At 40.4% G+C, this 24,921-nt stretch overlaps 1 protein-coding gene across 1 annotated transcript in view; it reads left to right on the top strand.

Moving 5' to 3' along the window:
- Positions 1-24,921, top strand: part of LOC134344771 (endothelin-converting enzyme-like 1) — a 112,940-nt gene that overhangs the window by 34,510 nt on the left and 53,509 nt on the right. The window contains exons 3-5 of the mRNA XM_063044859.1: positions 19,580-19,690; positions 21,099-21,191; positions 21,290-21,414. Coding sequence (XP_062900929.1) covers positions 19,580-19,690; positions 21,099-21,191; positions 21,290-21,414 — 329 coding nt within the window. The remainder of the gene's footprint in view (positions 1-19,579; positions 19,691-21,098; positions 21,192-21,289; positions 21,415-24,921) is intronic.

Genomic DNA, 24,921 nt, shown 5'->3' on the forward strand with positions numbered 1-24,921 from the left:
TCCTCCTCCTACAATCCCAATAAACACTTTTCAGTTTATACTATCTAGGCCCTATGCTGCCTCTTCAGTACTCCGAGTTAACTTCGTTTCAATGCTGCTGAAGCTGTGTGACAGCTTACAGAAGGCAAGAAATATGACTAAAGCCATTACTAATAACACCTTTTCTCAAGTAAATTGTGGTCATCTATTACCGCAAACAATAAGGAAACAAGCAGAGATGAAGCTGATTCAAAGCATGAGCTGTACTGTAGTTTCGCAAAGCCAAAACATAACATGTTCAAGACACGGTCGCAGACAGAGTTGGTATCGCTGTCGCTGTTGGAGTGAGTAGTCTGGAGGGGAGCCGATGTGGATTAGTTTTGATGTCTGTCCACCGAACCCTGAAGTGAGGCTTGATCATTCCAAGCACCAAGCCTGTTTGGTGAGATCAAGAACAGCTTCCGGCTGTGCGGTCCAGCCGTGTCTCTGCATTGGGCTCGGGTCCTAGGGCGAGGCACTACCTGGTGCTTAGATCATTCAAATGCTGGCCCAGATAGACTGGAAAGCCCAGGTGTAGAGGCGAGGGTCAGGCTGATTTTGCTTGCTCTCCCGCAATGTTCATTCCTCTCTCTGGAGGCTGTTGTCTCTGTGAGTTTTGCAGCATTTTTGCCCCTCTAATATGATGAACTGAGATCGAGGCTTGGGCTCAGGGAATGGATCTAAAGACTCATTCTGGTTCAGAATGCTGTCGTTTGCATCTATTGTTTGCATGATGTTTCTTTTTATTTCCCTCCTTCTCTGCCCAGTGGTTAGGGTCTTTCTTTTTTTTAATTGGGTTCATCAGGTTACTTGCTAGGTGGCTGCCTGAAAGCAAACAAATCTCAATTTATACATTCTTTGATAATAGATGTACTTTGATGTTGATGTTGACGTTACATTGTCCACACGTCACCTAACCCCAAGCTTCTTCTGATCTGGAAACCACATACTTTGTATGCATTATTGGCTTTTAGATCTCCCTGCACTTTTTACCAAATTACATCTTCAACTGTTGATAGTCTGCAGGACAAGCAATTTCAGAATTTTAGATTATCTAGCTTTTCATTTTTGTACATCTGTTATCACATTGGATGAGTTCAAATTCAAGATTTCTGAAAAATAAGGGTAATAAGAGAAAACTTAGTTTAGAGTAGAGACAGATACTGTACATACCATGATATCTCAAAACCCGAGCCAATTTTTTTCTTCATTTTCAGAAAATATTTTTGTAATTACTGGGCATAATTTTATATTTTATATTATATTTAATCAATTATATTGGAAGAAATTCATGAGGAAACATTGGTCTGTGGTAACTCATGCAATGTGCAGTTTGCTATAGGGGTGGACTCTGCTTCCTAAATTTGGCTCCTTTGAATTCACTGATATATTTTGCAAATGACTGAAGATGATTCTCTGCCTCCATTGGTGTTGTTGGCTGGCATTTTATGCATGATGAATGTGTTCACATTTTAAACATGTTTTGCATTTACTGCCATGCAGGTGAAAGTGCAATGCTCACACATAGTGCAAGTGCACAGATTGAGCTTCTTCCCTCAGGCTGTGATACTAAAGACAGGTCTTGTCACTAGGACAGCGAACTGTTTACTGTTTACCTGTCCTACACACTACATACACTTTGAATTATATTTTATTAACTTATTTGTGGTCATATTTAGTTTTAAAACTAAATATTGTGTGTGATATATGTTTTGAAGGTGAATCTTGGTCCAGAGGAACATTGTTTCGTTTGGTTGTATAAATGTACATTCAGAGGACTTGAACTCGAACTTGAATTTGAGGTATCAGTCAGTTTGTTACATTGAATTGAAACAAGTATTGCAAAATTTCAACAATGAGCCTAATGTACACAGAAAAACTGTTTTTTTTTATCAGTAGCAGGTACCCCCAGCAAAGGCATTACTTTCTTGCATGTTTCTTTGCACCCAATTAGAAATTGAGTGGGCTATGGAGAGGTGCTACTTTTCAGTCTTCAGAAATTATGCAACAAACTTGTGCATCTTCAGTCTATGTCCCCCACTCTGTACTTCAGCTAAGTCCTGCTTCTTGCTGTCAGATGTGAGGATGTTAATAAGCTTCACCCAGACCTAAGATGAATAGTGAGAATGAAGGAAGTACTGAGAGAGAACAGTTTCCTATGAGAAGGAGGGAGGAAAAGGAGGACTGTTGGCAAATTACTTGAGAGTGTTGAGGAAGCATTTCTCCAAGTGGGTCTTGCATTGCAAAGCAAGCCTCCAGATATACATTCTCCTGTTGTAGGCTCCACGGCCCAGTAGTAACGAGGGTTTAGCTTGTGCTAAGAACTTAGATCAATGGGAGAAACGAAGGAGGAAATACCTGGATTCCCTCTCTAACTGTGATGTCAGATACCAACATTTCAGATGGTGATTCCCCTTCCACTCTTGTGCTTATCTCACATTTCTTCTCTAGCTGATATTCACAGCATCTGCTTGAACACAGTAGCTCTGAATGTAGCTTCTCTGAGGTTGGGTCATACTCTTCTCTTTCATTCTGCTTCAGTTGGCACTGAGTGTGAGCCTCCCTTTCCTTTGGCAGAAGGGGAATGGTACTGGTGGATGCCATGAAATGCAGTTGGGAGATGTGACTGCCACAATTGAAAAATCTGTAGGATGTGGGCATGTGGTAATTAGGGTTGGTGAAGCATTTGACCAATAGATCCCAGCCCTGATTCATAGAGATTTTTCCTGCTGTCGGAGAGGGGAGTCTGCCTTTTGAATACTGGGGAATTGCTCTGCTATTGGATAGAGTTGAGGCTGCCGCCATGCCCAGAGAAGGTTACCCAGGTTTTCTGCGTTTTGGATATGGACTTGGACTATAGACTTTTTCCAGTCTTTAGTTTTTCTTATTCTGTGCTTTACGCCCGATCTTTCTAATTTTTTGTGTTTGGGGGAAGGGGATTTGGAGATCGATGTGCCTGTTCTGTTCCTGGTTTTTTTTTTTTGTGCAGGGAGGAGTGATTGGGGGGTGGGTTAATGATCATGCTGCTGTTCTTTTCCTTCTTGATTTCATGGCTATCTGGAGAAGAAGAATTTCAGAGTTGTATACTTTGACAATAAATGAACCTTTTTAACCTTAAATATGTGATTAATGTACTGCAGGTGTGTAGCTTTTGCAAGTGTGTGAGCCTTGGGGTACAGTTGACAGGAGTGAAGTTTATCTGTAGCCTTGGTTTTGTGTGTGATGTCATGGAGCTTCTTGTCACAGTACATCTATTTGGTCTTTCTGTCGGAAAGCAAAAGTAGAATTATTGAGTTCCTGAACGTTCCTAACGCAAGCATTAGATCTGAGTGTTTTAAGTGCTTTAGTTCCATCTATCATAAATCATAAATAGAGAGCACTCATCAAATGTAGAATACTACCACGTGCCTGTACTGCGGTTTCTGTCTATGTTAACAACAGGAGCAAGCTGATATTGAAATTTTTACCTCTGTCTGCCCAGTTACATTGGCTGCATCGACAGACCCTAGATGATTTCATTTTGGAAAGCATTCCTGTAGAATCTGAAAGATGAAAACATGTATGAGTTCTGACATATACAGTAAGACTGTAATATAAGGGAGAACAAGAATGTAGAAATAAATATTTTATAGAGTCATAGAAAACTACGACACAAAACCCATTTGGCCCATTTAGTCAATGCCAAGCCATTTAAACAGCTTGCTCCATTGACCTGCACCGAGATCATAGCCCTCCATATGCCTCTCATCCATGTACCTATCCAAACTTTTCTTAACCATTGAAATTGAAATCACATCCAGTACTTGCACTGATAACTTCATTCCACACTCTCAGCAATCTCTGAAGAAGTTTCACCTCATGTTCCCCTTAAACGTTTCACCTTTCACATTTAACCTATAACTTCTAGTTGTAGTCTCACCCAACCTCTGTGGAAAAACATTTACCCTATCTATACCCTTTATAATTTTATATACCTCCATCAAATCTCCCCTCGGTCTTCTATGTTCTAGGGAATTCTATACCCAAAAGTGTGGGCACATAAACAAGGTTAATATCTCAATCCAATCTGAGGAGCAAGCACCTCTTGGATGACGTCAATATTTCATCTTCCTTTTCAGGTGCTCATAGCAAGCACCACGAGGAACTGTTAAAAGATTTGGGTTTGAGTATTAGTAGTGTGCTATGGTGATACACTACGTAGACACATGCCTGTAACTGTAAAGGTGAGAAATGCCTGAAGCCTCTGAATGGGAATTCACTTTTTCACTGAAAAGTGACATCTGCGATCCAGTCTGTTTTTGATGGTGTCAGATTTTGGTATTGGGAGTGCTTAGCAAGGCCCAGGGAGAATTTGGTCAAATCAACAATCAGCATGATGGAGGGAACAAGCAGAAGAATAGATACCTGCAAGTTGCTGATGGATGGTGGCGAGGTGCAGGGCTGGGTTCATTGATCTTCTGGTAGGAGATCTGTAGGTAGTTGGAAGAGTCGGTACCTGTGGGGAGGGTTGAATAAAGGATGAGAATGGGACTTAGTTGAACATTGTCCAACACATGGTTATTTCAGATCAACTATGATTGCACCCAGGACAACTCAGACACCACAAAAGAAAAATTGATTTTCAGAGGGACAAGAAACTAGGGAGATAGATAGATACTTTATTGATCCCAAAGGAAATTACAGTGTCACAATAGCATTACAAGCACACAGATACACAAAGATACAAATATTAGAAGAGAAAGAAGAAAGAATAAAAAATAAAATAAAAAAATAAATTACCTTAAACAATTTAACAGCAGTAGGAGAGAAGAAGATGGCGGCACGACGCAGCGCACGCGGCCACTCCGGTGATGAATATCTGTTATTTGTCAAGTAGGGTCCTGTGCACAATTCTGATTTGATGGAGGCAGACGTGAGAGCACGGAGGAACATTTGGTGTAACTTCTGAAATGCCTGTTTTGCTGCCGCTGCTACTGTGTGATCCGAAACCTCCGGAGGGGAAGGCCCCGAATCCTCAGCTTTGCTTGTTGCTCGGTAGCCGGGGCGGGGTTGAAGCGCTCGGCAGAGATGGTGCTCGGTGTTGGAGGGCTGGTCAGAGGCTCGAAGTTTTCGGATGGACTCAGAGTTGGCTGCGGTCGGGTGCTTCCAATGGTGCTGCATCGGCAAGTTTACAGCACTGGAGGCTCATGGCAGGGAGAGTTTCTCCCTTCTACCGTCTGTGTGAGATGTTGGGGCTATCAGGACTTTGAGATTTTTTTTACCATACCCATGGTCTGCTCTTATCAAATTATGGTATTGTTCTTCACTGTTGTAACTATATGTTATAATTATGTGGTTTTTGTCAGTTTTAGTCTTGCTCTGTCCTGTGATATCATACTGATGGAACATTGTATCATTTTTAATGCATGCATTTCTAAATGACAATAAATGATGACTGAATGTCCTCATAATCTAATCTAATTTAATCTAATCATCACTTCCCTGGCTATAGATTGACTCATTATAGAACCTGATGGTTGAGGGTAAGAATGACCTCATATAGCGCTCTTTGGAGTAGCACTGTTGTCTCAGTCCATTAATAAAAGTGCTCCTTTGTTCAGCCATGGTGGCATGCAGAGGGTGAGAAATATTGTCCAGAATTGCCAGGATTTTCCATAGGGTCCTTTGTTCTCCACAGTCTCCAGTTTAACTCCTATAACAGATCAAGCATTTCTAATCAGCTTATTGAGCCTGTTGATCCAGCATTTCTAATCAGTATTGGTATCACCCATGTTGATACTATTGCCCCTGGTCCTTCTTGTACACAGCCTCTGTGTTGGTGCTCCACTCAAGTCTGTCATCCAGGTTCACCCCCAGGTACTTGTAGGTCCTCACCACATCCACCTCCTCACCATCAATAGTAACAGTGAGCAGTGCAGGCTTAGTCTTCTTGAAGTCCATCACCATCTCCTTTGTCCTACTGATGTTGAGCTGCAGATGAATCAGCTTGCACCATTTGACAATGTCCTCCACCAGGGCCCTGTATTCATCCTCCTGTCCTCCCTTTATACATCCAACTATTGCTGAGTCATCAGACAATTTTTGCAGATGGCATGACTCAGTGCGGTATCTAACACATGTAAATGTACATGTAAATAGTTGCCATTGGCTTTCAATCTAACCAAAGCTTATTTAAAATTACACAATTCAGTCTAATTTCCAGGACAGTGAATATTTTTCAGGATCCTGGACAATCTTTATCCTTTAACTAACATTATTGAAGGAGATTATCTGCTCATTCATCTTATTTGCTACTTGCTCAGAATTCATGAGTGATATTCACTGTCCTGTTTTTGGAGTTTTGGAGTTTACAAAGATGCTTCATGGCACCAATAAAATATAGTGAATTCTGGTTAATGGGGCCATTGGGTTAATCAGAGCAGCGGCTTCTTTGAGACAACTCTCAAAGAACAAAAACTAACTGAGAAAATAGCCGGGATTCCCTTCACAAACCAGAAAAGATCTGCAGATGCTGGAAACCCAAGCAACGCACACAATATACTGTAAGAACTCAGCAGACCAGGCAGCATCTATGGAAAAAAGTATCATCAACGTTTCGGGCCGAGACACTTCATCAGGACTGGAGAAAAAAAGATGTTGAGGGTGGGGGTAGTGGAGCAGGACACACAAGGTGATCGGTGAAACCAGGATGGGGAGGGATGAAGTAAAGAGCTGGGAATTTGATTGGTGAAAAAGATACAGTGCTGGAGAACATTGAAGAAAGAAAAGTTGAGGGGGGGGGGAGTGCACCAGAGGGAAGTGATGGACAAGTAAGGAGATAAGGTGAAAGAAGAAAATGGGAATGGGGAATGGTGACGGAGAGGGGAGGGGCATTACCATAAGTTTGAGGTCAATGTTCATGCCATCAGACTGGAGGCTACCCAGATGGAATGTAAGGTGTTGCTCCTCCAACCTGAGTGTGGCCTCATCGCAACAGTAGGGGAGGCCATGGACTGACATGTCGGAATGGGAATGGGAAGCCACTGGGAGATCCTGCATTTTCTGAAGGACAGAGCATAGGTACTCGTCAAAGCAGTCTCCCAATTTACATTGGGTTTCATTGATATACAGGAGGCCACACCAGGAGAACCAGATCTGTAGATGACCCCAACAGACTCACAGGTGAAGTGTCGCCTCACCTGGAAGGACTGTTTAGTGCCCTGACTTGTAGTGAGGGAGGTGTAGCACTTGTTCCGCTTGCAAGGATAAATACCAGGAGGGAGATCAGTGGGGAAGGACGAATGGACAAGGGAATCGCATAGGGAGTGATCCTTGCAGAAAGCAGAAGTTGGGGGGCAGGGGGGTAAGGAAAGATGTGCTTGGTGGTGGGACCCCATTGGTGATGGCAGATTACGGCGAATTATGTGCTGGATGTGGAGGCTGGTGGGGTGATAGGTGAGGACAACAGGACAAGAGGAACTCTATCCTTGGTGGGGTGGCAGGAGGAGGGGTTGAGGGCAGACATTCGCAAAATGGAAGAGATGCAGTTAAGGGCAGTGTGGATGGTGGAGGAAGGGAAGCCCTTTTCTTTGAAAGGAGGAAATCTCCTTTGTTCTGGAATGAAAAGCCTCATCCTGAGAGGATGAGGAATTGAGAGAAGGAGATGGCATTCTTACAAGTAACAGGGTGGGAAGAGGTATTGCACAGGCCACTGTGAGAGTCTGCGGGTTTATAATAGACATCAATAGATAAGCTGCCTCCTGAGATAGAGACAGATCGAGACTCTAGTTTCTAGCTAGAGTCAGTCGAGTATACTGTACGTGAGTGGCTATAGAACACTACATCATAATTAGACCATAAGAACATAATTAAGCCACTCAGTCCATTGAGTCTGCTCTGCTATTCAATGGCAGATTCATTATCCCTCTCAATCCCATTCTTCATTCTTCTCCTCATAGCCTTTGATAACCTGACTAACCAAGAACCTATCAACCCCTGCTTTAAATATAGTCAATGACTTGACCTCCACAGCCAGCTGTAGCAATGAATTCCACAGATTCACCACCCTCAGGCTAAAGAAGATCCTCCTCATAATGGTTTTAAATGGGCATCCCTCGATCCTGATGCTCAGCCCTCTGATCCTAGACTCACTCACTATCGGAAACGTCCTCACCACATCCAATCTGTAACCTTCCAATATTCGATAGGTTTCAATAAGATCACCCCCCCCCATTCTTCTAAACTCCAGCGAGTACAGACCCAGAATCATCAAACACTCCTCATTGATTAACCCTTTCATTCCCAGAATCATTCTCATGAACCTCCTCTGAACCCTCTCCATTGCCAGCCCTTCTTTTTCATTGAAAGGGGGCCCAAAACTTCTCACAATACTCGAAGTGCGGTCTGACCAATGCTTTATAAAGCCTCGGTGTCCCATCTTTGCTTTTACGTTCAGTCTTCTCAAAATGAATGCTAACATTGCATCTGCCTTCTTTGCCACTGACTCAACCTGCAAGTTAACCTTGAAGGAATCGTGCATAAGGGCTCCTAAGTCTCCTTGCACATTTTATTATCAATTTTTCTCCCCTTTTAGAAAATAATCTACGCTTTTATTCCTACTACCAAAGTACATGACTACTTCCCTATGCTATATTCCATCTGCCACTCCCTGCTTCCAAAACACTACCTGGCCCTCCACCTATCTCTGAATCATCTGCAAATATGGCGACAAAGCCATCAATTCTATCATCCAAATCACTGAGATATAATGTGAAAAGAAGCGGTCCCAATACAGACCCCTGCAGCACACCACTTATCACTGGCTGCCAGCCAGAATGGACCACTTTATTCTGACTCTGTGCCTCCTGCCCATCAACCAATCTTCTATCCATGCTAGTTTCTGTCCTGAAATACCATGGGCTCTTATCTTGTTAGGCAGCCTCATGTGCGGCACCTTGTCAAAGGCCTTCTGAAAATCCAAGTAAACAATATTCACTGCTTCTTTTGTTTATCCAGCATCTTAGGGTAAACCGTTATTAAATAACATCAGTTGTGTGTGCTTGTGTTCAAAAAGCAGCAATTTTTGTTACTGTTAGTTAACGAGAAATAAGCAGTAAGACAATTTAGAACCGTTTTGCTCACTGCAGTTTCAAGCATTGAAGCCTGGAGATGCCAGGGACAGGCGGGAGTGAAAATGGAACAATTTCGCTATTTCAACAAGTTAGGAAATATGAAGAATTTGAAGGTATCACCAATCATCTTGAATGTTACAATGAAAATGAAGATTTGGAGGATGCAGTCATCAACAGTATTGTATGAAGGCAGTCCATTATCTGCATTAGGTGTCTACGGTATTTTGTTCATTTACAGTCAGTCAAAAGGACACGGCAGCATACCTTTCATAACCATTAGGAACTAATACACAGTTTTATAGTGCTGTAGTAGTATTTGTAGTGTTCTAATTTGTTCTGTATTTCACTTAAATTCATAATTTGTTACTCAATTAAATGGTAGTTTGTCTTTTTTATATTCCTTTTTAACTATTCCCATGAAACTTCAGCTAATTGGGGCAGCTGCTTAATTGGGCCAAAATGTACTGTTCCTGATGTGTCCCAATGAACTGGAATCCATTGTACTTCCAGCTTTGTTGCAAAATATAATTATAAAATGTAGCTGAATCACAGAGAAAAGGCTTCAGTGTAAACACTGTGCCGATAGGACTCGGAAGGAATGGACATATGAATCAATATGGAACAAAATGCTGCTTTGATTTCTTTTAAATTGATTAATCAGCTGATTGCAATCCATCAGATGAGATGAGCTCCTGTACATGATCTTTTGTTACAGGTTTCCCCTCTTTCTCTTCAACTCATTAAATTAAACTGTTAGTGGCATGAAAATTGTGAAAACAGAGAAGTGGCAGGAACAGATTTTCTCCCCTTTCAGTAAAAGCAAAATTCAATATAGCACAATCGAGTGGATAAATTTGATAATTAACATTAAGATTAACCCATTAATGTAGAATATACACAGCAGTCACACAATGCAATCTGTTACAGATGGGAAAAACAGAATAGGTAAATGAATAGCCTCCTGAAAAATCTAGATTTATTATTCCATTAAGGATGTGGTTAAAATGAAAGTTCTTATGATAAAAGAGGATGTTGTAAATTGGATAATAAATTGAATTCATAATTGGAAACCAAAGGTAGTTATTCTAATTGGACAGCTATGATCAGCAGAGTCCCAGAGTTCAATCCAAAAACTTAAGCCGTTCAGAATATAAATGACATTAAATGTTAACATGTGAGTTGACAGATTTCAATGCAAAATGTATGACACCAGCTGGAAAGAAAAATAACAGGACTTGTTATCTAAGCAACTCCATGGAATATTAATCTAAAGAAGTGATTCTGACATTTTATAAAGCATTAGAAAAAGCCATAGATGAGTTCTGTGTCAAGGTATGATTTCATACATAAAGATGATACTGAGTGAATGGAAAGGATTCAGGAGGCACACAAAATGATTCTACATTTTATGTAAAAGCAATTTTGAAACTATTCCATTACAAAAGTGATTAAGACTGATATGACTTAATTTTCTTACTATAGTCAAAGCTATAGATAACTTGATGTAGAAAGGTACTTTATGTAAAACGCAGTGGAAGTATTTGGGAGTGTGACCATTAACCATGCAGGCTATTAGTTTAAATTTTACCTTAGGTTATATAACCATCTGCTGTTGCTTATGGTAAATTCTCCATTGGCATGTTCAGGAGGTAAACGTATTCATTCCTAATTCGGTAAAGTAAGAGGATTTGTCTAGAGAAAGGTTAGTTACTGCTTTAAATAAGGAGTTACATTCGTCTTTGAGAAAGGATCAGGATAGATCAGGAGAGCCGGATGGGGCAAATAATCACTACTTGTTGCTTTGTCTTTGCGTTCCAATAAATTTGCTGCTAAATTAAAAGATTGCTCACAAGGAATTAATTTTCAAATTCAAGCAATTCCTTTAGTTAATATTGATTTGTCCAGACCCCTCCACTGCAAAGCAATTACTTAGATTGTCTTGAAGCGTTGGCGCAGCTTCAGTGCAGAGATGACATTGAGAGGTGACCATGCTTTTAGTGGGTCACCACTGAAAGTTGGCAGCACTTTCTAATTATTGGTTTGGCTATCTGCTGGAATGTTGCACGAAGTGCGATTTAAAGAACTGACCTTTGGCTAACTGATGCCTGGATAACAGAGAATTCAGAATTATATGTTCCCCTATGGAAGTAACGATAAAGGAACAGGCAAGCTTTCCAGATATATCCTGAACCTTTCTCAAAGTCTGCTGCAGTGTTTATTTATATGACACCAGCATCACCGGCTAGGCCAACATTTGTCACTAACCCTTAATTTCCCCTGGGAAGGCTTCCTGAATCTCAGCAGCCCTTCTGGAGAAGGTGTTCCCACATCATCAAACCTGATGTGTTATTTGTGTTCCCAAATCACATTATTTTTTTATGTTCAACTCCCTGTCTGATCCATTCTTAATTCTTGCCCTGACATCCAGGTCAGACAAAATACATTGCTGGATTAGGGTGTAGAATTGTTATTTTTCTAATGCTTTCCTTGTTTATCTTTCCTGTGCTTGCTTGTATTTTCATATAATTACCTATCTACATGTAATTGTTCAGGAATTTTCTAGCAATTACTTACCTATTTTTCCAGAAGTTTCTTAGTTTACATTCATAGGTTAATTGTTATCACTGGGATTTTATTATCTTTCGTTTGAATATGAGATGACCACAACTGGTTTTTCCCTTGTCTTTTCTTTGTTCTTGTAACACCTAACGAAGTAACCATAAGAAACACATCTTACGCCTCCTTCTTGATTTCCAAAGAACCTTTGGATCAAAAAAGCATCAGGATCCAGCAGCACTGAACTAAGAGTCTTGAGAGAGGTGCAGCAATGCAGAAACTTGGAAAGATGTGGTATAGAAATGAAAATTGGAACTTCAACTTTGGTCTGGAGGAAGCACAGAGCTAAAACAATTGTATTGGTAATACAGGAGACTTTTGTATGAAAGATGTAGGGGGTTAATGCACAATTTTAGAGCACATAAGGGATGGAAAATAAGAAAGTAACATGAATTAAGAGATAGATTACAAATAAAAAAAAGGAGTGAGGAACATTTTATTTTTCACAGGTCAACAAGTGTGATAATGGAGTTTTCATGGATGGGTTTGATTCTTGGACCTCAACAATCTGTATCAAAGATTTGTCTGCTGGGAGAAAATGTATGAAATGGAACTGGAAATGATGGTGTGGATGCAGAAGATGCAGACTAAATATAAGAAAATATGAGTACTAAGCCACAGTTCCTGAGGAGACATCAGATTGCATGGAGGGAGAGAAAGTTTAACAGAAGCAAGTGGGGGTAGTTGGCACATTTTTGTGGGCCACAGTTCCTGAGGAGACATCAGATTGCATAGAGGGAGAGAGAATTTAACAGAAGTGAGACGTGGCCATTCGGTACATTTTTGCGTGCCGCAGTTCTCGAGGTGACATCGTATTGTGTAGAAGGAGAGACAATTTCAAAGAAGCAAGCAGGGCAGTTGGCACGTTTTGCGTGCCACAGTTCTTGAAGAGACATTAGTTTGCATCAAGGGAGAGAGAGTTTAAAAGAAGTGGTAGGGCCAATCAGTATATTTTGTGTACCACAGTTCCCAAGGAGACATTGGATTACGCATAATTAAGTGCTTGGCCAGGTCCAATAAAAAGAAGTTGGGTTTAAGCAGAGCATCTATTATATGAGTGAGCCAGTGTTAGTGTGTGCAGATGAAGCTTTGCGTTACCGAGGCTTAGGCGGTATGTAATTTTTTTCATTATTTATCTTTTGAGCAGTGAAGATGCCAGGCAGGATAGTGGAATGCTCCTCTTACGGGATGTGGGAAGGTAAGAAGACCTCCAGTGTCCCTGACGACTACACCTGCAAGAAGTGCATCCAGCTGCAGCTTCTGTCCGACCACGTTAAGGAGTTGGAGCTGGAACTGGTTGAACACCACAGGTCATTTGGGAGGCTGAGAGGTTTTTTAGGTAGAACATACATGGAAGGTAGGGGTGGCTGGGAGGGGATAGACAGCCAGTGCAGAGAACCTCTGTGGCTGACCCCCTCATCAACTGCAACTGCTTTGAATACTGTTGGTGGGTGGGGGTTTTACCTAGCAGAGAAAAGCCACAGCTGTCAGGTCTCAGTAACTGAGTCTGGCTCTGTGGCTCAGAAGGGAAGGGGGAGAGGAGGTGACAAACAAAAGAAAATCTGCAGATGCTGGAAATCCAAGCAACACACACAAAATGCTGGAGGAGCTGGCTGATAAGTTAAAGGGCAACACCATCAGCATTGTGATCTCGGGATCCTACATATGCCATGTGCTAGTGAGGCCAGAAATGGGAAGATCATACAGTTTAACGTGTGACTAAGGAGATGGTGCAGGAGGGAAGGCTTCAGATTTTTGGCTCAATGAACTTTCTTCTAGGGAAGATGATACCTGTACAGAAGGAACAGCTTGCACCTGAGCTGGAGGGGTCTAATATCCCAGCAAGAAGGTTTGCTAGTGCTACACAAGGAGTTTAATATAGAGTTGCATGGGGATGGGACCCAAAGCACCAGAACAGGTAGTGGAGTGGTTGAGGAGAAAAATGTTGTTAAGCTTAAAAGCAAAGTCAGGAATCAAAAGATCGAGCACGTTGGAACTGATGTTCTGAGATTTGCTTGCAGGACTAGCAGCTCCCTGTTCCAAGATACTTTTGTTTTAAACATAGAGTGAGAGGGAACAAAGGGGGAGGGGTGGCGTTACTAGTCAGGGAAAACGTCACAGCAGTAATCAGTCAGGACAGACTGGAGAGCTCACCTAGTGAGGATGGAATGGAGGAATAAGAAAGGTATGACCAAGATAATGGGATTCTATTATAGACCATCCAGTAGTCTGCAGGATTTAGAGGAGCAAATTTGTAGAGAAATAACAGAGTCCTGTAAGAAACATGAGGTTGTGATAGCAGGTGATTTTAACTTTTCACATATTGACTGGGACTCCCATGGTGTAAAAGGGCTGGATGGGAAAGAGTTTGTCAAATGTAGTCAGTAAAGTTTCCTTAATTAGAGCATGGAGGTTCTAACTAGAGAGAGTGCAATACTAGATCACCTATTGGGGAATGAGACAAGGCAGGTGACAGAAGTTTGGGTGGGGAACACTTTGCATCTAGTAATCATAATGCCGTTAATTTCGAAGTAATTATGGAAAAAGGTAAGTCTCATCCTCAAGTTAGGATTCTAAATTGGAGAAAGCACATTTTGATGGTATCAGAAAGGATCTGGTAAGTGTGGATTGGGATAGGTTGTTTTCTGGCAAAGGTGTACTTGGTAAGTCAGAGATCTTCAAAAGCGAACTTTTGAAAGTGCTGAGTTTGTATGTTCCTGTCAGAATAAAAGGCAAAGATAACAGGTTTGGGGAATCTTGAGCATGATAAGTCATGTCTAACCAATCTCATAGATATTTTTGTGGCAGTTACCAGGAAAGTTAATGAAAGCAAGGCAGTAGATGTTATCCACATGGACTTTAGCAAGGCATTTGACAAGGTTCTGTCTGGGAGGTTGGTCAAAATGGTTCAGTTACTTGGCATTCAAGATGAGGTAGTAAGTAGAATTAGATACCGGCTTTGTGGGAGAAGCCAGAGAGTGGTAGTGGATGCTTGCCTCTCTGACTGGAGGCCTGTGACTAATGGAGTGCCGCAGAGATCAGTGCTGGGTCCATTACTGTTTGTCATCTATATCAATGATCTGGATGATAATATGGTTAAATGAATCAAAAACTTTGCAGATGACACCAAGAATGTGAGTAGCAGTGGACAGCAAGGAAGACTATGAAAGCTTGCAATGGGATCTAGACTAGCCGGAAAATTGGGCTGAAAAAAGGCAAATGGAATTTAATGCAGGCAACTGTGAGGTGTTGCACTTTGGGAGGACCATCCAGGGTAGGACTCACAAGGTGAGCAGTGGGGCACTGAGAAGAGTGGTAGAACAGAGGGATCTGGAAGTACAGATCCATAATTCCTTGAAAGTGGCATCACAGGTAGATAGGGTCATAAACAAAGCTTTTGGCACATTGGCCTTCATAAATCAATGCATTGAGTACAGGAGATGGGATGTTATGTTGAAATTGTGTAAGACATTGTTGAGGCCTAGTCTGGAGTATTGTGTGAAGCTTTGGTCACCTACTTACAGAAAAGGTGAAAGCAAGGTTAAAAGTTGAAAGAGTGCAGAGAAAATTTACAAGGATGTAGCCAGCTCTTGAGGACCTGACTTATCGGGAAAGATTGAATAGGTTACAACTTTAATCTTTAGAACATAGAAGATTGAGGGGAGATTTGATATAGGTATACAAAATTATGAGGAGTATAGATAGGCTAAATGCAAACAGGCTTTTCCCACAGAGGTTGGGTGGGGCTACAATCGGTGATCATAAGTTAAGGGTGAAAGGTGAAATGTTTAAGGGGATATGAGTGGTAGATGCAAGGTCAATCTTAACATTTAAGAGAAATTTGAATAGGTACAAATATGGTGGGGGCATGCAGGGCTATGGTCAGGGTGCAGGTTGATGGGACTAGGCTGTTCATTGGTTTGGCACAGACTAGATGGGCTGAAGGGCCTGGTTCTGTACTATAGTGTTCTATGACACTATAATATTTTTCAAATGGCGTGAGGCTGGGAAATGTCAATACAAAAGGACTAAAGTAACCAATTTATACTAGTCATTCAAAGATAACATGCAGGTGGAGTGGCCAGTCAGAAAGGAAGGGGATATTATTGAAAGGAAGGGGCCTTTATTGCTGACTGATTTGAGTACAAGGGTAATTTTGTGTATATTTATACAGGATCTGTCACCCAGTTCGGATATGGCCCAAGTGCAGAGTGAGAGACATTGAAGCAGTTTGATATTTCACAAACTTTAATGCGAACAGTGTTAAAGAGAAAACAATAAACTTTAGACCAAACAGGACTATAAGCTAAGACTCTCGAATGGTGAACAAAGCCTACAATGCGGCTGAAAAGAACAACTAAGAATAAAACAAATACCACTAGTCTTCAGAGTCAGTTGACTGGCTGACTGTCCAATTTCTCAGGCAAGGCGAAGTACAGGCGGCAAAGCATTGCCATGTCCTTTCCAAGTCTCGACAAATACTACGACGGAATGAATGTAGCACTCACATCGACAGTGAGTGCAATGCTTTGAGAGGTTGGTTATGACTAGACTGAACTCTTCCCTCAGCAAGGACCTGGACCCATTGCAATTTGTGTGCCTATCATCACAATAGGTCAATGGCAGATGCAATCTCAATGGCTCTTCACACGGCCTTAGACCACCTAGACAACACAAACACCTATATCAGGATGCTGTTCATCGACTATAGCTCAGCATTTAATACCATCATTCCCACAATCCTAATTGAGAAGTTGCAGAACCTGGGCCTCTGTACCTCCCTCTGCAATTGGATCCTCAACTTCCTAACCGGAAGACCACAGTCTGTGAGGATTGGTGATAACATATCCTCCTCGCTGACAATCAACACTGGTGCACCTCAGGGGTGTGTGCTTAGCCCATTGTTCTACTTTCTATATACACATGACTGTGTGGCTAGGCATAGCTCAGATCCCATCTATAAATTTGCTGACGATACAAACATTGTTGGTAGAATCTTAGGTGGTGATGAGAGGGCGTACAGGAGTGAGATATGCCAACTAATGGAATGGTGCTGCAGCAGAAACCAGGCACTCAATGTCAGTAAGCCAAAAGAGCTGATTGTGGACTTCAGGAAGGGTAAGACAAAAGAACATATACCAATCCTCATAGAGGGATCAGAAGTGGAGGGAGTGAGCAGCTTTAAGTTCCTGGGCGTCAAGATCTCTGAGGATCTAACCTGGTCCCAACATATTGATGAAGTCATAAAGAAGGCAAGACAGTGGCTATACTTTAGTAGGAGTTTGAAGACATTTGGCATGTCAACAAATACACTCAAAAACTTCTATAGTTGTACCGTGGAGAACATTCTGACAGGCTGCATCACTGTCTGGTATGGAGGGGCTACTGCACAGGACTGAAAGAAGCTGCAGAAGGTTGTAAATCTAGTCAGCTCCATCTTGGGCACTAGCCTACAAAGTACCCAGGACATCCTTAGGGAGCGGTGACTCAGAAAGGCAATGTCCATTATTAAGGACCTCCAGCACCCAGGGCATGCCCTTTTCTCATTGTTACCATCAGGTAGGAGATACAGAAGCCTGAAGGCACACACTCAGCGATTCAGGAACAGCTTCTTCCCCTCTGCCATCCAATTCCTAAATGGACTTTGAAGCTTTGGACACTACCTCACTTTTTTAATATACAGTATTTCTGTTTTCAACATTTTTTAGTAATCTATGCAATACAGGTAATTGATTTACTTGTTTATTTATTATTATGTTTTATTTTTTCACTCTCTGCTAGGTTATGTATTGCATTGGGCTGCTGCTGCTAAATTAACAAATTTCACGTCACATGCCAGTGATAATAAACCTGATTCTGAGTTAAATACTATCACAAAGTAATAATTAGCTGACACGTGCATATTCACGAGCGCAATTGCTGTATCTGGTGTGCTGCCGAATCCGTGGTTGTGACAGGATCTTGGTGATACTGCACCTGAAGAATAGTGTTCAGTCTGCAAAAGGCTGTACTTGCTACAGAGAAAGTGCACAAATTCAACAGGTTTGTTCCAAGAATGGTGGGGCTGTCATCTGAGGAGAGATTGAGAGATCCAATCTCTGGAATTTAGAAGAATGAGAAGTGACGTCATTGAAACATTCTAAATGTTTAGAAGGCTTTACAAAGTGAATACAGAGGGGGGTTTTCCCTTGCCTGAGAAATCTGGAACGAAAGGCACAATCTCAACAATAGGGTGTTGGCTATTTAGGACTGAGGAGAGAAGAACTCCCTCTTTCAAAGGTTAACGAATCTTTGGAATTCTCTACCTCAGTCATTGATTGTATTCAGATCAGAGGTTCATAGATCACTGTATATTAAAAGGTCCAAAGCATATTGGGTACAGCAGAAAAAAGGGGAAGATCATCCACAATCACGTGGGATGTGGGAACGGGTTTGAGTCGCTGAATGGATGAAATGGAACTGTGAGAGATGACGTGGATGCAGAGGCCTAAGAGTGATATCTGAAGCAGAATGAGCGAGCACTCATCAGTGATAGATGGGGTAAATTACAGGAAAATATAAGCATTCAGTATTTTTTTTAATGGTGAGAGACTGGGAAACACCACCATGCAAAGGGACGAGAATACCTACTCCTAACTGTTTTCTCATGCTTCTTGTGGAAGGTCATCCAGGAAATCATTGGAATGGCTGAGTTTAGAGTTATGATAGGAATGGATGGAACTCAATTGTGAGCTCTGGGCTTTCTTACCTTTCTTTCTGCTGGGTATTTCACTGGATAAAAGTGGAGGAAAATCAGTAATGTTTTACTTTGTGTGTTTTTCAGTTTCCCTCTAGTTTCTGACCTTTCAGTATGAAATTGACAGTGGATCGAAATGATTTAACTTTTCCATGTTGTGTATATCGCTGCATTGACTGAATTGAAGTTCTTTTAATGATGAAAGATGCAATGGCTCTCAATCTTCCAACGACAGTCACACTTACAGGAATAAATATCCAACCTTAATTGCACAGACAATGGCTGAGATCCAATTATTATTTAGCTTTATCAGGTACTGTCTAATCTCCAGTTAAAAATAAAGCTACCAATCTCCACTCTTTCACCGGTAAATGTGCGTTTCAGCCTTCCAGCAGGTCTTCCTTACCAGCGGTGACACCAGCTGAAATGAATTTCATGATGCATTGTCATTGCAGGTCTTTCGCTTGTATTTCATCTGAGGTCTCTTGGAAAACAAAGAGTCGTTTTAGAATACCCCAGTCTTATTCCATTTCAGACATTTACAAGAATCAGTCAGATGAAGTGTTTACATGCTGTATTTAAAAAAAATCTACCTTCGAACTTGGGTGTCAGAATCGACATTGTGAATTCATTGTGCTTCACTGCTGAGAATATGAATCCATCATTTTCCTGCCCCCCACCTTTTTCAGATTACAGAAATTGACAGATTCATAGTTAAGAGTATTTATGTGTAAAACATTGAAATTATAGTAGGTAAATCATGGATTCTTCTCTACGTTTTGGTAATATCCCAGAAAGTAAATTGTCCAATTACCACAGTGCCACAGTCTAGGTAGGTTGTTTCAGTCATTTCTTGTTTGCTTTTCTATTATCTATTTCCATTTGTGGCAGCAAAACAATGTTTTCTTATTGATTTGTGAAAAGGTGTCAGAAAATTCTTTAGAGAAGAAAAAAAATCAATTTAAATCTCAATAATCTACTCTTGGGATGAATAATTATATATTCTGATTTGGAGGAGACAAAAACCTGTAAGATTGGCAAAATATTATGAAAAGAAACTCAGCTGATATACTGTCAACTTATATTTTATATTGTGCAGATTTTAATTGCATATAAAGAACTAATGGAGAAATTAGTAAACCTTCTTGGAGGTGAAAATGCCAAAAAGAAAACAGAAGAGATACTACAGTTGGAGATACAATTGGCAAATGTAAGTAAAACACCAAACTGATTGAATTCCTGTCAGCCTTTGACAGGGATTTATTTTAAATTTATCATGCCTGTTTTACTTCTAATTATAGTCATAACTGATATTCTTTGGAGGCAGCTAATGGATTACTACAAAAATAGGTTATAAATAATGTACACAGTCTAAATGCTCAGATCCAATACCAAATGGTGTTAGAACTTAGGCTATGAAACTCTCCTGCAAATCAATACTCAATTCTGGTCTTGACATTAAAGCAGATTGACTGACTGCTATTTACTACTTTAGATCAAACTGAGGCTGTCATTAATACAAAGAAAAGTTATAGTCAAAGATCAGTCAATTATGGTTAAACTTTACTGAGGTCTGTAAAAGAGGAATGCAGAAAAGACAAAATGTTTATCAAAAAACAACAATGCAACTACTAATGTTACAATACCCCCAACATTTCTAAAAATTGAATCTACGCATTTGGAGTTCACTGCATGATGAAGCAGTGGAAGTAAATTCATTAGTAACTATCAAAAAGGAAATTAGAACAAATTTTTGCAGGGCCATTTAAAAAGAAGCTGGGAGGGGACCACCGGATTGCTCTTTCCAACCCTTTAAAGAATGAAATCTTGAATGGTTTATGTATGATTCTATTCTATTCAATAAACCTATATAGCTCTGGAGAGATTTGTGTACTCAAGGTGTTCTAGAAAAAGACCAATTCAGCAAGCAGTTTGCCTGGGGGAAAAAAAATGGAATTAAATGAAACAATGACAAGAAAAAGTGCAAACAAAAATTGTTGTGGGAGTGTTACATCTAAATTCTGAAAAAAGAAATAGGACTGCTGTTCCGCGTGGCATGGACATTTATATGTCTATTGCAAACGTTACAACTTCCACAAGTACAAGGAGTCATAAAGAATGATCAGTGTTGGGAAATCTGCCCACAAATCTTGTACACAAATGTTGTGTTCCATGCAGGAATCAATAGGAAGGATGGCAAAATTAGTAGATTGAACTTGAATTGCCAAAGTAACTTATTCTCATCGAGAGATTAGACAAATGACACAAATTCGCTATTTTGCATTCTATTTTCACTCATTGTTTAATTTAAATTTTAATATATATTTCTTACTGTAATTTATAGTTTTTAGATACAGCACTGCACTGTAAAGCTTCTGCAAAATAACAACTTTCACGATGTATGACAGTGATATTAAACCTGATTGTGATTTTGATTTGAATCTGTTGCTTCTTTAGCAATATCTGTCAGAGACAAGTGCAACTTGCCAACCATTATTTGTGTCCTTGTTTTGTTTTATTGTTCAAGTGCAACTAACAGATCAATTTAAGTAAAATATCTTACAACAGTTCACATTATGGAAATACCTAACTTCATTTATTTCCCCTAAATTATGAAGATAACAATCTCTGAGTCTGATTCTGTAAGAAGAGACATCAATACCATGTACAACAAAATCACTTTAAGAGAGTTACAGCGCATTGCACCAACTGTGAGTAGCCTTTGTTGAGTGTTTGTAAAGTAAAATGATTCGCCTCACCTTTAACTCAACTTACTGATCCAGGTTTGACCTTTCATTTAATTTCACAGATTCAGTGGAGACATTTACTACACAGAATATTTCATGATAATTTTTCAGAGGATGAAGAAATCGTAGTGCTTGCCACTGATTACATGCAGAAAGTTTCAGAACTCATATCGAAGACTTCTCCAAGGTAAAATGTACCTTAAATGTGGGATGTGTTTAAATTTTATGTCACCTAATTTCAATGATTCTCTTGTCAATTTTCAACATCTTGTTATTATATTATACTTGTTGTAAATTATATATTTAATGGGCTTAACATATGATCAATATACTCAGTAGTAACTGGGATACAAATCTAACCTTTGAACAATTTGGGGATAATTAGAATGTATACAGCAGATGTGTCTTCCTTCCAAATGGATTAAGTAATTTATTACATAGACTTCCATTGGATTTGTCTTTCTATAGTGACAGAATTAAATTTAGGAAAAAATATAGAATTTGAGCTAGTTTTTAGATACTTACCTATAGAATAAGTAGCCTTCTCTACATTTGTGTGCATTAAGCCTTAGTTTAACTGGAAAGGGAGTTCAAATTAAGGTGCATTTATACAACAGGAGTCAACTGCAGATGTCTAAAAAGTCCTTTTCCTGTGACTGTGAATGAAGTCACCAGAGAGACACTGAAGCTGGTGGATATAGAAGTCTTTATTGAGCCAGACAAGCAGGAATCATACTGGTGATACTCTTGGAAGAAGAGGCCTCCTAAACTCAAAGTACATCACATTTTTATACTCTTAAGATCAATGGTAACTCAATACAATTTCAATAGTTACAATGACATTATTTACTTCAATACTTTGGTTTGACAATGCTTCATTTGAGTTGCATATAATTTTCAAACACCTAAATCTTGACACCAGCACTCCAGAAATTTAGATTGAATGTTAATCACCATTGTCTCTTAGCTGCATTCATGCATATGCAGACATCTCAGGTCAATGGGCGTTTTCTGGTTTGCAATCAGCCCTGGCAGCTCCAGGAAGACCATTGTTCTGGGCTGCATTTTAAATTCAATTTACAATCCACATTCAAATCTGAAGACTGGTTTCCACTGAAATTAATATTTTCTATAATCTGTAGCTCAAGAATATGCCATAACACCTTGCTCCGCACATTTCACAGCAAGCCAGGTTATGAACTTCATGGAGTTATTGGAAACTATTTTCAAATCAGACTGTAAATTTAAAAACTTCTAATTTAATGTTCCGACTGTGTTAGCTCATCAGGTTTTCATATTTTTAACAAATTCTAAATAATTTAAGGAGTTGCACAGCAAAACAAGGAAGCAAGGGATGGAGTGTGGCAGAAACTGGGGAACAGGGTCATCAAACCAAATGCAGCATTAATAATAAGCGGAGAAACACCGTGGGTTGTAATTTTAGCTACCCCGCTCCCCCTTGATTCCACATTGTGCGGGTGCTAATAGTCAGAACTTATAGTAAAACTAAATGAGCACGCTATTGGGCTTCTATTCTATGGGCTTGCTCCAGTTCATTATGTTGAGCTGTTTGCATTGGATCCTCAAAGATAAAAAAAGAAACCATAAAACCCTTAATACACGTCTGGGTTTACAAATGCACAGGAAGTGAACATTTCACAGCAGTTTGATAGCCATTTCAAATAAATTGCTATTACCTTTACTCAGATAAGTCATTACAGAAAACATTCAATTACACTCAGGATAATAAACATGATGTTGCCATTTTACTACAACTCAAAATCTAAAAGGCAAATCTTATTTCTGTGCTTTAGTATCTTCCTTTGCATCATTTCTGCATCCTTTCTGCTTTCGATATCAATCCTAAGTTTTTGTCCTCTGGAGTGGTAGATTGGTTTCTATCAGAGCGCGCTGAAGAATGATGTTACTGTCCTCTTCCAACTGTATGAAAATGCTCCACAGTGAGTTGTCTGTGATGGGAATAAAAAAAGATCAAAGGGTGTTTTGAAACGGCACCAAAAGTTCTGAATACCCACTGGCAGTTCAGGTTGGAAGGAGCCACTCACACCTGCTTCCTGATCCCTCACACTCCCACCAGTCCCTCACTGCTCTGCTTGAACTAGAAATCTCCCAGCCTTTGCATCTGCAGGGGATCTCTGCGGCAACAATCCGGGCTCTGCTGAGTACAGTTGGTATACCTCTTCGACTGAGCGGAGGGAATAGGATGCTTATTCTTTGCATGTCTGTGGGGATGGAGGGTTGTACAGAACAGCATTTCATTTGAGCACTTTTTGTCTGTGGTTCCTGTGATGAAAGGTCTGCAGAATGATCATCTTATCAAGAATTTGATAAGGTGCCACCCATGAGGCTGATTAACAAGATAAAATCCCATGGCATTACAGGAAAGATACTGGCATGGATAGAGGAATGGCTGACAGGCAGGAGGCAGCAAGTGGGAATAAAAGGGGCCTTTTCTGATTGGCTGCCAGTGTGTCAATGATTTGGATAATGGAATTGCTGGCTTTGTGGCAAAGTTGCGGGTGATACAAAGGTAGGCGGAGGGGTAGGTAGTGCTGAGGAAAATGCCATTGCAGCCGGACTTAGACAAATTGGAAGAATAGGCAAAGAATTGGTAGTTGGAATGCAGTGTTGGGAAATGTATGATAATGCATTTTGGTCAAAGAACAATAGTGTGGACTAGTATCTAAATGGGGAGAAGGTACAAACATCAGAAGTGCAGAGGGACTTAGGAGTCCATACTAGACTCCAGGAAGATTAATTCACAGGTCGAATTTATGGTGATATACGTGAATGCAATGTTGGCATTTATTTCAAGGGGAATAGAATATAAAAGCAAGGAGATAATGCTGAGCCTTTATAAGACACTAGTCAGGCCACACTTGGAGTATTGTCTACAAGTTTGGTCCCCATATCTCAGAAAAGATGTGTTGTCATTGGAGAGAGTCCAAAGGAGGTTCACAAGGATGATTCCGGGAATGAAGGAATTGATATATGAAGAGCATTTGACAGCTTTGGGCCTGTACTTGTTGGAATTTAGAAGAATGCGTGGGGATCTCATTGAAACCAACCAAATGTTGAAAGGACTAAATAGGGTGGATGTGGAGAGGATGTTTCCTATACTGAGGATATCCAGAACTAGAGGGCACAGCCTCAGAATTGAGGGCTGACCTTTTATAACAGAGGTAAGAAGGAATTTTTTTTTTAGCTGGAGAGTTGTGAATCTGTGGAATGCTCTGCCACAGACTGCAGCAGAGGCCAAGTCCGTAGGTATATTAAGGCAGAAGTTGATTGTTTCCTGATCATTCAGGGCATCAAAGGACATAGCAAGTAGGCATATGTATAGTGTTGAGTGGGATCTGGGATCAGCCATGATGGAATGGTGGAGCAGACTTGATGGGATGAATGCCTAATTCTGCTCCTGTTTCTAATGGTCTTATGAAAAATGGATTGGCCATGACAGAATGGCAGAGCAGACTTGATAGAGCAAATGACCTAATTCTGCTCCTATATCTTATGGTCTTATTTTGTACACCAAGAAGGCAGGGGTTGTGTGTGTTCTTTCAATCTGCAATGAGTAACATAAGCTATGTCTTTTGCTCTTCCCTCACCCCACTTTCCCCTTTATCCAAGTGTCTGACTATTTAATAACAGAAATGCAATCACAGAACACGTG

Source organism: Mobula hypostoma, chromosome 4 (assembly GCF_963921235.1).
Source record: "Mobula hypostoma chromosome 4, sMobHyp1.1, whole genome shotgun sequence".
In the NCBI taxonomy this organism is placed as follows: domain Eukaryota; kingdom Metazoa; phylum Chordata; class Chondrichthyes; order Myliobatiformes; family Myliobatidae; genus Mobula; species Mobula hypostoma.